The 14,576-nt window shown below is 33.5% G+C and overlaps 1 protein-coding gene across 1 annotated transcript in view; it reads left to right on the forward strand.

The window, feature by feature from the left end:
- Positions 1-4,830: 4,830 nt before the first annotated feature.
- The window catches only part of LOC118741582 (peroxiredoxin-6-like), an 11,780-nt gene continuing 2,034 nt past the window's right edge, over positions 4,831-14,576 (forward strand). Inside the window, 1 exon segment of the mRNA XM_036473578.1 lies at positions 4,831-5,138. Within this exon segment, the coding sequence (XP_036329471.1) occupies positions 4,831-5,138 (308 nt within the window).

Genomic DNA, 14,576 nt, shown 5'->3' on the forward strand with positions numbered 1-14,576 from the left:
TTTTTTGTAGAAAAGATAACGCCGTAAGTTTAACGAGCCCTAAAATTTAATGGCGGTTAGCTCAGTGTCACCAGACGTAATAAAAAATTTTAGAGAAATGCTTGTAGATATGTACATGAAATTCGTTGTTGGATATTTGTCTTATTGCATCACAGCAATTTTTGTTGACTCTATTTCTGGGAAAAATATAAAGAATTTAATTCATTTTGTCTAGAAAGCAGGAAAATATGTAATAAATGCATACCGAAATATTTTAAATCTATTTCTGGACTGTCTTGTTTATTAATTGATTCCGCAGGCGGCTCATATTCACTAACTTTTGGGTTTTACGATTTGAAAAAGATCTTTATAGGAGCAAGTAAAATTTAAATCCGAAAATTAAATCGGAAAATATATACGATTTTGAGAAAGCTCCATATACATATTAGGTTAGACTTCACTTTTCAATCGCTGAAAATCTCTGCGGACTCATAAAACCTCAAACATTAACATCAAAATGACTCTGAAGACTTCAACTTTTTCTTCTGTTTGGTTTTGCAAAAAATTGAATCATGAATGCGTACTGTTTGTGGTAATGGCTAGCAGCAACAATTTGTTTGAATATTCCTCTTCCCGGAAGTAACTTTGATTTTAAAACCATTAAGTTGTGAGCGCTGTAAAGCAAAAACCTAATAACAGTGGCTAATGAAGCTGTGGGAATTTTTCTTTTTTTTTTAACTTTTTTTACTTTCTTAGGTGTCACTAAAATAACAAGCACTGGAATGGCTTTGATAAAAATGAAATGCGCACTAAGTAAATGAAAACGTACAACAATGGCACGTATGGTAGAAAAGTTCGTTAGTAGAGAACTGTAATGAGTGAAAGTAAAGAGTATTTCATAAGCAAACTACAAAGGTAAGGCAACAAGAGTTCTTGGTAAGTTTATCAAAATAACAAAGAAAATATTTTCAAAGTGTTTATAAAAGTTTAATAAGATAAGTAAATAAAGCAGAGAAGTAAAGTAAATTCTGAATACAAAATGCAATTAGTAATAAAAATGTATGTAGAACTTGTACGTTGATATTGAGTTGGTTCTCAACTATTTATCATAACCATGGCAGCTAAAAATAGAATCAGCGTAATAGAAAACGAGAAATTAGGCCACATTCGCAGCCAGTGTTGCCGTTGTGCGACTTAAGTGTCAAATTGACACTTTTTGGAGATCGATGCGCCCTGATACCGACCTTTTAAAATTAGGCTTATTTTGTAACTTTTCCAAAAAATCATGAGACTTTTGCTGCTTCTCTTTGATTTAAAATTCTATACACACATTTCGACAATTCCTTCATAAATTATATTTTTCTAACGTGTTTCAAAATGATTTTAGTGTTTACTTTTCAAAGGCACTTAAAAATTACACCTCTGACCAGATTTGAAATGATTTCAACCTTTTTATTATGTCAAACAATTTCCGAATAAATGTCCAGAAGTAGAATGAATTAATGCCCCGTTTTTGTAGCTTAGCATTTCCCCCAATTTATTTGTGTTAAATTTATTATTTATTTAATGATGTAAGTACTTTTTTTAAATGCAATTTTGTTTTCATACTAAATGCAAAATATGCATATTGCGTTTTTTTAATATCTCCCTCATCAATGGGTTATTATTTTAAGAGAAACAACTATTTTTGACAGAAAATGATGATCTCCATTAATAATTTATTAAAAAAATGGGGCATAGTCACAGATGAAATAAAGCCCACCCTAAGCAGCTTTTTTGGCAGATTTTCCGTTGAAAAAAGCTAAAACTAACGTTAGAGTCGATTTATTGCGACCATGAATATGCCCTAATAAGTTTCGAAAGGTAAAATAATGAAAGTCTTTACATACATGTTATAAACGATTCGAATGACTTGAAGACACTTTTTTCGGCTGTGACACTTTTTTTGCCACTTTCGAAAAATTTTCAGCCGTAACACTGTACGCAGCCCATTGTAAAAACTCTGTCATTGAACATGGGCGCACTTACAAATTATAATCAGAAGTAAAAACAAGTAATTGTTAAGCAAAAAATACAATTCTCATATAAAAATTTGGGAAGACCGTTAATTTTTTCATGATTCAATGATCGCACCTAAACCAAATTAGTATGGGACCACTTGTGAGACACTTTCCGATAGAAAATCGAAATCGGTTGACGTGGTCTATAGTTATGCGGTAACATACATAAAAAATATATATATATTCTGTTGAATTGATAACCTTCGAGTCCGTTTGGGGGTGGTTAAGATTTTTCAAGTTAAATTAATGCAAGTTAATATAATTACTTCAACTTAAATATAAATTAGAAATTTGAAGGTCTAATTTCATTGTAAAAAAGTGCAAGTCAGGCGTAGGAAATTTTTTTTGAATGTATTTATGTTATTAAGGTTTTTAGTGTAATTTTTAAACTGAATTAAAAAATATATATACAAAATTAAAATAGATTTTAAAACATAATAAAAAAAAGCGCGTGTAGCACCGTACACGTGATAGAAGTGAAACTTCTTACAAAAAGGTGTGAGTAACAGGTACTCACGAAATTTGATGTGTAAACATACATATGTGTACGGCACGGCAAACCATTAGGCGATTGAGTTACATAAATGCGTAGGTTTGGTTAGAAATTACACAATATATTCGAATAGAAAAAAAGAATTATTGAAAGTTGTGCGGTTTTTTAAGTCAGGTAAAAATGTTTGAGTTCTTTTTTAATTTTCGGTAAATAAAGTGCAATTTATGAAACTTTAAAAAGGTTATTTATTTATTACATACTGTACATAAAACTGGCATAAGTGTATTTTAAAGAGCATATTATCTGAAGCGAATTTTCAGTATTTTTTGGCGATATATCTTCAGAAGTATTAATCTCTCTCTGCTGACTGCTGATTTTAAGAAAGAGTTGCAATAACACATTTATTTGAAACAGAGTATTTACAATAAATGTATACCATTAAATTATAATACATGTTCAAAAAAAATCTAGACAGCCAAAAAGGTTCGGCTTCGGCAAAATCTTCGGTATTTATTTTTTTTTTTTACGAAGACGAGCATTCAGCCGAATATGAAAATATTGCTGATTAATCGTCAAACCGAAGCAGAACAATCGGTCGGACTCTACTTGAAAGTTATGAATTTTCGAAATTACACCATAAAGCAAAAGCATACAAATGTGTTTAACTTCTACTCCACTCACATTGAGCATTATTTTTAAACAGCTGCATTTGCTATCTGAGACCTTTTCCCAATGCCAAGGCAGAAAGCAATGAGCTTGGTGAGTGTTTTTTAGATGTAAACAGATCACCGCTGAAAATATTTTTATAATTTGAGCGAATAAGCGCTTTAAATCAAAAGTTCCTGGTATTCTTATAATGACAGAGCTAAAGTATTGTTGAGTATAAAATGAGATGGTCAGCAATACACGCTCAGAAATACATACTCATGCGATTAGCCTTGACTATGTGACGGATTTACCAAAATCCTCTCGGTTCGGGTCGCTGGATTGGTAAATAAACGCTCAAGATGAACAAAATTACAGTACAGTTAACTTTATTGTACAACAAACAATTTACACTACTCGTTAAAGCATATACAACGCTTTACAAAACTTGCTAACACAATTCATCTCTGCTTTACAACTTGCTTGTAGCTTGCTGTAGCAGCGGCCTTATATACCCGCGCTCGTGCTCATGGCAACTCTAGAAAGTTCTGTCATCTATCGCACGTTCTCTCATTCTCTCGCTTTTGACATTTCTCGCTGTCGAATATTCTACGTCATTCCTCAACAATTCTGAAATTTTCTTGTTCGCTTCGCATTGCCACAGTATTCGCCACACTGCCCTACACCTAAGTCTGATCGTCCCGATCAGATACACTTGCTGCTAAAAACGCTGCAAGCCTTTCCAAGTGGACCACCTTCATCTTGGTTCTCGGTCTCACAACTGTCTGGATTCGATACACTGCGTCATTCAGCCGTTTGACAATCTTAAACGGACCTTTCTAGGTACGTCGTTTCTTGGAGGTGAAGCCTTTCTTCTGCTGCGGCTTGTACAACAAAAAAAAACTCGCCTTCCTAGAAAGCCTCTCGGCTCAATGTGTTAGTGGACATTGCTTCCGACTTATCTCCGGGAGTGCACCATCTCACATGGCTGTACTTCTGCCGGCCGCTGGTGGTGACCAGACCATGTCTCTTCTCATGGGCGCCCTTTTCGCCGTTCGCCTCCGAAACTTGCCCAGTGTTTCCGAATCTTGATCTTTCGCTGACGTCAACATCATTGACTGGATATGTATAACCTCATCCCGGGCATCAGGCTTTAATTCTTGCCTTTGCATCCTCTGCCGATCACGAGATTTTCCTGGATACTTCGAACCACGCTCACTGCTACCACAGCGGTCTCCCTTTCCGGCCACCGGCGTATTACCCTTGTAACGTGATTCAGTGGCTCTCTTCCTGCCGAAAACACTGCCGGGAACAGGTATGATTTTTCTGTACAGCTGAACCGCTTCCTTCTCCTGTTGGGTCTCCATCACTGCCAACCTCTGTCCAACTAACCTCTTCCGTTGCTGGTGGAATCTGGTACTGGTTGTCATAACCAGCCCTAAGTGCCGCTATCCTGTCGCGATATATCAGGTTCATTCCCAGGAGGTCAATCTTCATGCCTCGGTCAATTAGGAAGTCCACGCCGATAATGACTTCATCCACAATGTTGCCACTATAAACTTGGTGTACGAGGCCACACCCCCTATTATTACCTCGCATGATACTTCTCCTAACACTTGGGTGCGCTCCAGGAAGTGGCTTCACATAAAAATAATGGAACGTGACGCTCCAGTATCCACTGTCAGCGCTCGCTCTTGCCCATTCACATATCCACCAACAGTGAGGTTGCGCGCTTTCCGGCCAATTTCTGAGACGGAGATTATGGGCCCTTCAATTGCTGAAGCCAGCGAGCGGCCCTTCCTGCTGGCTCGTGTTAGTTTAACGACTGACCGGAGTTCGGTTCATATTCTTCAGCTCTGCGTTTGCGTCCTGCCGACTTGTTGTTCCTGTTGGAACTTGCGCGGCAATCGCGGGCGAAGTGGCCTGGCTTCCCACAGTTTAGGTGAACTTGTAACTGTGCGGTATGCGTGCGACGCTTGTGACGAAAAATACCGTTTTAATTAGTTTTCCTGTACGCATGGCGCGCATCATGGCCAGAGATGACCAAAGGCGTATGCTGGCACCTCGTGGCCTTCTTCATTACTCATTCGCACTGTTGCATGCCGCAACATAGTTGCACTTATAGAAATGTACATAAGAGCGAATGCAATTGTATGCTGTTAGTGGCAGCAGCTTACTTTGACAGTCTTGCAATTTGCTACACGTATTTATTATCCAACAGTGCGCCTGCAGTTTAGTTCGAACATAAACGTAACCATCAGATAACCAACTTACATACATGCCAATGCTAAATATAATGCTTTACCGCTGGAAATCAGGAGTCATTTGCGGAAGTTGTCAAGCTCTGCGCAAGCGTGTACCTACTTGTTGCGCCAACGTCTACCCGAAATGGAAATCTAGTCTTAGATTGGATCGTCGGCTGTTATTTGCTGCGTGACGAATTTGTCGGACATAAGTAATTGTGCTTTGTATTGAATGTTACACAAATTCCCACAATTTCCATTCCGAAGCGGTGGACATTTCGCGTTTTATGGCTGAGAGTGGCTACCGACGTGCGTTTGTCTGCTGTCAAATGTAATTTCGCTGCAACCAGTTGTCTCAATGTTGTTAAGTTACGTTGCTAGGAAATGTTATGCCAAAGTATAATTTGCGGAATGCAGGAGCATGCATATAATCAGTGCAGAGGTGGATGTCTTTACTTTTTTTAAATGCCATTATAAGGCCATTTTCCCTATAGTACAGTCAATCTGGCATTAGAAGTTTCAAATAATTTGCGATGGCTAAAACTTTTTCCAAAATGTTCAGAAAATTACAGATTTTTTAATGAGATGTACTTAATTTTAAAAAAGTTTTAAGTTAAAAGTAAATGGGCAGAGGGGAGGGATTTAACGTTCAGAAAAACTATCCCATATATATTCTTTTAATTTCATTTAATTTTAGAGACTTATTTAACTTTACTTTTTTTCATTCAATTTTTAGGTTTTCTTGTTTTAAAAAGAAAAGTATTCTTTTTTTATTTAGTTTAATTTTTAGAAACTTGCTTTTTCTTTTTTTTTGAATTAAATTATTTTTTTAATTTTTTCATTGAATTTTCTTTTAATATGGATATTTCCAAAATGGTTACGTGACGCTGGTATGACAAAATATAAAAAAAATTGAAAAAGTCAAAGTTTTAAAAAGGATTTGCAAAAGCAATTAAATGTCCTTTTATTTAAGGATATCAGTAAAAATATGCGCTGGCTCACTTTATATTTAAAGGTTTTATTAAAAATTAAGCTATGTCTAAAGTTAAGCATTTCAATTCTCGTTTTTTGGCGTATGTATGTGTCTTGGTTGTAAACCAATTTAAAACCGATAATAAAATGCTTTGCTTTGTTCACCATCATAAATTATAATTCAACCATTAAATATAAATTGAGCTTTAAAGTTACAGGTTACTTGAGAAAACGGCCCTAAATGTAGAATTTTTTACTGCTGTATGTTTAATCAGCTGAATTATCTGACGTGACGTTACCTGGCGTTACGTTACAAAAATTTCCATTGAAAAAGTTTTGTTAATATTGTTCTTGAAAGAATTTTTAACGGGAGGAGGACATGCATTTTATGTCGAGCGTAATTTTTATTTTGACATCAGCGCCACCAGCGGCTCCATTTTATGCAAAATGTATTTTATTACGCTTCAAATATGAAACAAATCAGAGCATAAATACGGTTTTAAAAATATCTCGACCCTGGCGCCATCATACGAGACCATTCTTTGCAAAAATGTTTCTGCTTACATAACCAGTATATATTATAAATAGCACTCAAATCGGCCTTAAATAACTTAGATATAGGACTTTTATTATTTTTTTTTTACGCGGTAGACTTTTCGCTGAATTCGCGCATATTTACGTTTTATTGTTTTAAAGAGAAAAGTATTTCTTTCTTATTTCTTAAAATTTCAGGAACACATTTTTTATTAAAAAAAATTATTTATTTTTCTTTTTTTAATTTTTTAGAAACTTATTTTGTTTTATTATTTTTTTAATAATGGTATTTGCTTTTTAAATTAAATTTTCTTCTAATCTTTAGATTTTACTGTCTTAAGAACAAACATATTTTTATATCATTTAATTTTTGGAAACTAATCTATTAATATTTTTTCTTTTTCCAGGTATTTATTTTCTTTTTTTATTTTAATTTTTAGGATTTTATTTTTTAAACGAAAAATATAAATTTTTTAAAATTTAATTTTTAAAAAACTTTTTGCTAAAAGACAAAAAGAATAATGCTCAGACCTCCTCGTTAGAAGGTATTTCAATAAGTCTTTCGAAAGACAGATATGATCTGTCAAGATAGTTGCAAAAATTGAAAATAGTGTCACGAAAGATTTTTGCCTTGCGAATGACTGTGGTGAGTTGAAAGACAGTTGCCAGAAATGCCCTGTTAGTATTATTTCAGAGTACATCAGTGGGTATTTAACCTGTTTTGGTATCTAAAACTTACAGTTGAGAATTCGTGTGAAGGTTGAACTTCTATAGCAGTACTCAGGGGGCGCGAGTTGATTAACGTTGTGACAATCTCTCAGTTAATAACGTTCAAGGTCTTTCTCTATGTGGTATTTTTTGTCGGGTTCAAAGTTTGTTTGATGTACATTTGGTACTTAATCTAATATCTTATGTACATATATAAAAGTTCTGCGACAACAGTTCTAAGTACCATACTAAGGACTATGGTTTTGGTGATCCAACCCTGCGAATATACACGGACCATATTTTTGTTGTAAACAGTACATTCGCAACTAACTTACTTGAAAAATGTATTCAGCTATCAAAGGTTTTAATTACCTTATTATCTAATAGATGGTGGAAGACGTGGTCGTGCCGAATATATTGTAGGAATGTAGAAAATGAATCATTGGCGATAAGTCAGTTTGTAAATAAAATTATCCTTACTGAAATGCAGTCAGTTTAGTTTACAGCATACTGTGCTTATTTTTCCATTACTTTAGTATTAAAATTGGAGACATTGACTAAATTTAGTGTTCATGTACACTGTACATTAAAGTGGTTAAATTTTTTTATGTGTAAAAAAATTTGCATCCTAGACAACGGGGCACCCCCTTAGTTTTTTACTTTTAATATTTGTAATATCTATACCCACTTTCAGTTTCCTACTGCAACCAAGGTGCTCAATGACTTTGAAAAGCGCTACTGGATCGCTTTGAAACTGGCAAAAATATTGGTGATTTATATAAAAAGGTACTGTTGCCATGACAACTGAAGCTTGTGATATTTTTTTAGATAATTTAAATTTGAAATGTTCTTAGGTAACTTAACCAATTGTTTGATTAATATATGTACTAAATACCTCTAGAGTAAAATATGAGCATCATGAGCATCCTCTAAATTTATACTTATTTAAAAACGTAAGGTTTGGTACCAGCAGCTCTTTCGGCAAGAGGAAAAATTTTGGCAGGTGCCCAAAACCCTATCTTGGAAAATTTTTTTGGACCACCCTACTGTACGTACATAAGATTGCTGTTTCTATCCACTTAACTGGCTACCTAGCCCAATCTAGTTTTTCTATTAATTTTAAAGTTGAACCTTTTCTACAAAATATAAATAACTATAGACTAGACACATACTTGTACATTCATACACTTTCATCGCCATGGCACCAACATCTGGAAGATCAGTCTGACGTTGATTCCGAACGAAATATCCAGTCAACATAGTGACCTGAATCGGAATTGATATTCACTTCGACCTATGAAGATCGTTGCCAACAGCTGTTGAAATGCTCTTTTTACTAGAAAGTCTTGAATGCTTTTAATTTAGCTGCTATTTTAATCTGACTAGCTATTTTGGTGCAACTTGGTTTCTACCGGCATCCTGTAACTGCTTCTAATGCCATAAGACCGCTTGTTGGCTAGCACGTCCAGCAGCTGTCACTGCACTAATTCAACGCATTCCACTGGATTAGCATACAAAGCAGGGATGGGAAAGTAGGTGCTATTGTACCTTTTTCCGAATTTTTCGAACCAAAAGGTACATTTGGTACACTGAGATCAATTTAGGTACAATTAGACGATAGCTAAATAAATATAATATGAATGCACTCTGGCGGGAATTTATTCTTACATCGATGGATAAGTAAGTCAAACTTTGAGTAAAATTTTAGCTGAAGTTCGGCTGCTCACGAAGTACTACATAAGGTTTTGTATCAAAGGCCTGGTTTACAAAATACAAGTAGACCCAAATGCTTTATGTACGCAGTGTAATCTAAGAGCATCTGCTCTTCAAGTGCCCAATTTATTATTCCTTGAGGGACTATTACCTAGGACAACTTCTAAAAGAGTTTGAAAGCAATCGAATGCATATATTCCAATTGGCGAATCAATTTACCGTCAACATTGTGTACCTCTAAGTTGTTAACTGTTTTCGATTCAAGTACTTTCACTTTCAGTATATTTTTGAATAATTATGTAATTCTCAAACATGTAAACTCAAATGTAACTATTAGAAAGCCTGCTAAAAACATATAGTTTATTAACAGGGTTAAATAAAATGAATGGTACCGAAAAAAATTTTATCGCTGTTTTTTATATAAAAAAATAATTTGATGTTGCTTATATGGGGACAAACAAGTTTTCGTAAAATGGTATAGAATTCTTAAATCAATATTTTTTGATCGGAAAACGTTGCTTCTCTTTAAGAGACTGCCAATAATAATACCCAATCATTTATTTTATTCTATTAATAGCGATTTTATTTATAAGAAATAGTTAATAATATAAAATGGTTAAATAAACAATTTGGTAATATTATTAAAAATTTTCAAAAGAGAAACAAAGTTTTCCGTTCGAAAAATATTGATTTTCAAAATTAAATACCATTTATACGAAAACATGTTTCCCCACACAAAATACGTGGAAAACTTTGGGTGCTTACAGCGGCCCCTAAATATTTTTTGGTTTCCAAATAAAAACAATTTTGTCGGTATAGTGCAATCTTAGAGGGGGAGAGCGTTAAAATTCTGACTTTACTTTTATTTGGACCACCCATATGTACATACATACATACATATATCTTTATTGAATTTATATGAATATTAATTCAACTGTATTGACACACTTTCTTCTTAATGCAAATTATGTATAAATTTATTAGATTGTTACCATTTGTCTGAAAATTATAAAAAAAAAGTTACGAAAATCGTGAGCTACGTTATAGGTACATTTGAAAGCAAAAATGTACATTTCTGTTGCCAAATTAGGTACAAGTTAAAATTTCTATTTTCCATCCCTGACACAACGTAATTTGGTTTTTGCTGTCGTACCACTTCTGCTATAACATAAATGCGATTGTAATATTTGTGTCGCACAACATGTTCACTTTAAAGCTGCTCTGTCGTGCCGTTCTACACTTTACTATGTCTCTTGAATTACTTTACTTTTAAAGATATATCACCAGAAAATACTAAAAATTCGCTTCAGATAATATGTTCTTTAAAATACATTTATGCAAGTTTCATGTACAGTATGTAATAAATAAATAAACTTTTTAAAGTTTCATAAATTGTACTTTATTTACCTAAAATTAAAAAAGAATTTAAAAATTTTTAACTGACTTCAAGAAAAGGGGGAGGCTATGTATTCGTCGGAATATTTTTTCTTTTTTTATGTGTGCTACCGCATAACTTTAGACCACGTGAACCGATCTCAATAATTCGAAATATTTTTTCTTTTTGGGACCACGTGAACCGATTTCAGTAATTCTTTTTTTATCGAAAAGATGGTACCTCAAGGGCCGTCCTACGGTTGCCAGACGTACTGATTTTATCAGTACAGTACTGATTTTTCAACTCTTGTACTGATTTCATTCATTTGTTCACTCAGTATGCTAATGTCCTGATTTTTCAAAATTTGTACTGATTTGTACTGAATTTTCAATTCAAAATATATTTTAAGATTTTCTTAAGGTTTTTACATAACGTTGGAACTTCTTTAAACTGTACTGTAAAAAGTATGAAGAAAATAATTTATTTATAGGTGACATGTTTGATATGTCCAAGAAATTAATACAACAAGTAATTTTTGGATGTAAAGCTCAAAAACAAAACAGTAAGGAGCCCAGTTAAGTACACGATATGTATTCCATATGAGTCAAAATTCCTGAAGTGGACCACTTAATTATCACTGGTCGAGATATTTATGATTTTTTTTAAATCTTTTTGTAGAATTTATGATATATATGAATGTCAGTGTTGCCGCGAATAATTTTTAGTGGTAGCCAAATTCCTTTAAAAAAAGGTCTAAAAATGAGCTAAAAAATGTCGTTGTAGCTAAAAATGGTAGCTAAAATTTTTTACTTACATATACATATATAAGTATACACGCAAACATTTTCAATAAGTAATGGTATAGAAAAACAATGAACTCTGGAAAAAAAGCTAGTATTTTATGCAACCAAAAACCTTTTTGTATAAAAGGGGAAATATACGACACCAGCTTGCTGGCTCCATCAAGTGATTGTACCATCAGGCTCGAAGCATATAACTTACCAGCATGCTGGTACAATATTTATTTCTTTACAAATGAGGTCGAGGAAAGATCGCAATGATTAGAGTCGAAATTTCATAATTTTTCTACCATTTTGTTAAACATTGTTTTTTTTTTTTACTTCAGAACTGCAATATCGTGAACTTAATCTTCCACAACCACGGCGTTGACTCATATAGTGCAAGAAATTTCCGCCAAAATACTTTTTACTTAGAATATTTAGCTCATTTCACAACTCACGACACCAGCATGCTGGTGCAATCATAAAATTTTCAAATAGTTTTTATGGTCGCACCAGCAGGTACAATCACACCACGAGAACATACACGGTCAATCGACTTGCCCACTTCAGGAATTTTGACTCATATGTAAATGCTTCTTTTCTGAAAAAAAGAAAGAGATAGAGGCAATCAAAAGGCGGAATTTTTTGGTAGAAGCGAAATCACCATAAGTGAGTACGCATTGCATATTTTTAGAACAATGTTTTCATTCGCAGTTAAAGTTTTAAGAGAAATTTTCTTCTATCAAAGTTTCTTAAATCAGTTTGCACATCTCAAGAAAAAAACGGCGTACATTTATTTCTTCAAGAAAATGTACACTTAAAAGCAAAACGCTTTTTCAAGCAGCAGAAATAGTAAAAAATATTTCTTGTGATTTTTCTTGAGAGCTAGATTCTAAGCTTTAATGCAAATTGCAAAAATGACAAATGACAAAATTGGGCATTAAAAAATAATCGTGTCATTACGTTAAAATAAATAAAATAAAAAAACTTTTTAATATACCACGCTTTTATAAATGGACTCTAAAGCAGAAAATAATATTTTGCAGTCCCATAGATTTTGTTTTGATATCTTTTGATTTTGAAATTTTAGCAAACGTCATTTTAAACAATTTATGAGATTGAAAATGGAAAACGTGGAGCGCATGCAATACAATGCATTAAATTTATTTTGACAATAGTCAAACTACATAACATAGACCTAAAATTTCTACAGCACAAGTACAAATTTGAGATCGATTTTAAGCGATCGATATTCATATACCCATGTACATACATATATTACTTTTCATTTCAATTCAAGTCTATTACATGCGCCCCACGCTTTTCATTTTCAATCTCGGAAATTGTTTATAATGGCTTTTGCTACAAGTTCAAAATCAAAAGTTATTAAAACTAATTCTATGGGACTGAGAAATTATTTATTTCTACTTTTTAGTCCATTTATAAAAGCGTGGTATTTAAAAAACTTTTTTATCCTATTTATTCTCTACGTTTTAGTCTTGTCTGTATGAAATTTAGCACTAGATATTAAAATAATTCAACGATATTAATAGATTGGTGCTTACACATATCGAGCCCTAACCGCCAAAATAACGTAAGCGTAATTTTTTCAAAATTTTATTTTCGATGCAGAAATATTCCTAGGGCATCTAGAGGTATTTCTGCATCAAAAAAAAAATAAAAAAAATGGCGCTTACGTTATTTTGGCGGTTAGGGCTCGATATGTTAGTGCTTGGCCGAACTCCTCCTCCGATTTGTGGCGTGCACCGACTCCAAACGGTGATTGTATTTTTATCAGAAGCTGTTTTTCATGCAGAAATTCACTCGGAGGTTTGCCGTTTCCTGCCGAAGGGCGACCGCTACCCAAAAATTCGGCACTCCCAGCGTCCCAAAACACGTTAAAAACACCTTAAAAGGCTTTCAAACGCCTCGAAACGGCCATTGGAGCTCAAATCTACCAACTGGTCCCCAAACGGTACGAAAGAAATTAGTTTCAGTCTAGGCAAAACTGAGTACCAACTGGTCCCTGACTGGGATCAGACTGGATACCAACTGGTCCCGAACGACTAGTTACCAACTGGACCTAAACTGCTTACAAATTGGGCCTCTCCTACCCCAAGTGGTTCCCAAGTCGCTCCACCAAATTCACCCACTGAGACAAACACCATGTGTTCATCTCTGTCTAGCCCTTCGAAATTTTTTGTTGGGCTATGCGTTACATCTTCGCAAATTGTACTCCTACCAAAACCAAAGATGTATACACATCAATAATACAACGAAATTCTGATACATGAGCACAAATTGATTAACTCCATCAACAAAAAGTTGGGAGATGCGATCAAATAATATACATTATTTTCTAAAATTCTATTTATATTATAAAATCAAATAAATATTGTTGTTATAAATATTATGTACTATTGTATGTTATATAAAGTTATTACAAACGTAATAAGTTATGACTATACCAAGTGCTTTGACACTTATATTTAGGATTTTTCAAAAAGTGGAGTTAATCGATGTGTGCTAGAGCTCTTGTTAATCGACTAACCGATTAATCGGAAAAAAGTGGTTTCAAAAAATAATCGAATACCATTAAACGATTAACCGTTCACTTTCGACTAATCGTTCATAATCGACTAGTTGTTTTCATTCGACTACTTGACAGATTCGACTATTCGAATAGTAGTTTTCTTTCAATATTTCATAAGTTTTGCGGTTGATAGACTTTGAATATTTATTATAGTTGCAAACATGATGTGGTACTGCATGAATTATGATGGAGATGATAACGTGACTTATAGCAAAATATGCAAAATTCAAAGTGAATACATTGTAATATATATATTTATATGTAAATACATACATACATATACATTAATCAAATAAAAACATATTATTAACATGCATACATATAAAATTTGTTTTTTGTGAATGAGACAGTTTAAATAGAAAATAACGTACTTCTGTTATCAAATGAAGTGACAATAAACTAAATAATATTAAAACAACATTTATTTTTTAACATATTGTAATATGCATTGATTTATTTTAGTTAGTATTCATAAAACA

This window comes from Rhagoletis pomonella, unplaced genomic scaffold (assembly GCF_013731165.1).
Source record: "Rhagoletis pomonella isolate Grant_MI unplaced genomic scaffold, Rhpom_1.0 Rhpom_scaffold_00006, whole genome shotgun sequence".
Taxonomy (NCBI): domain Eukaryota; kingdom Metazoa; phylum Arthropoda; class Insecta; order Diptera; family Tephritidae; genus Rhagoletis; species Rhagoletis pomonella.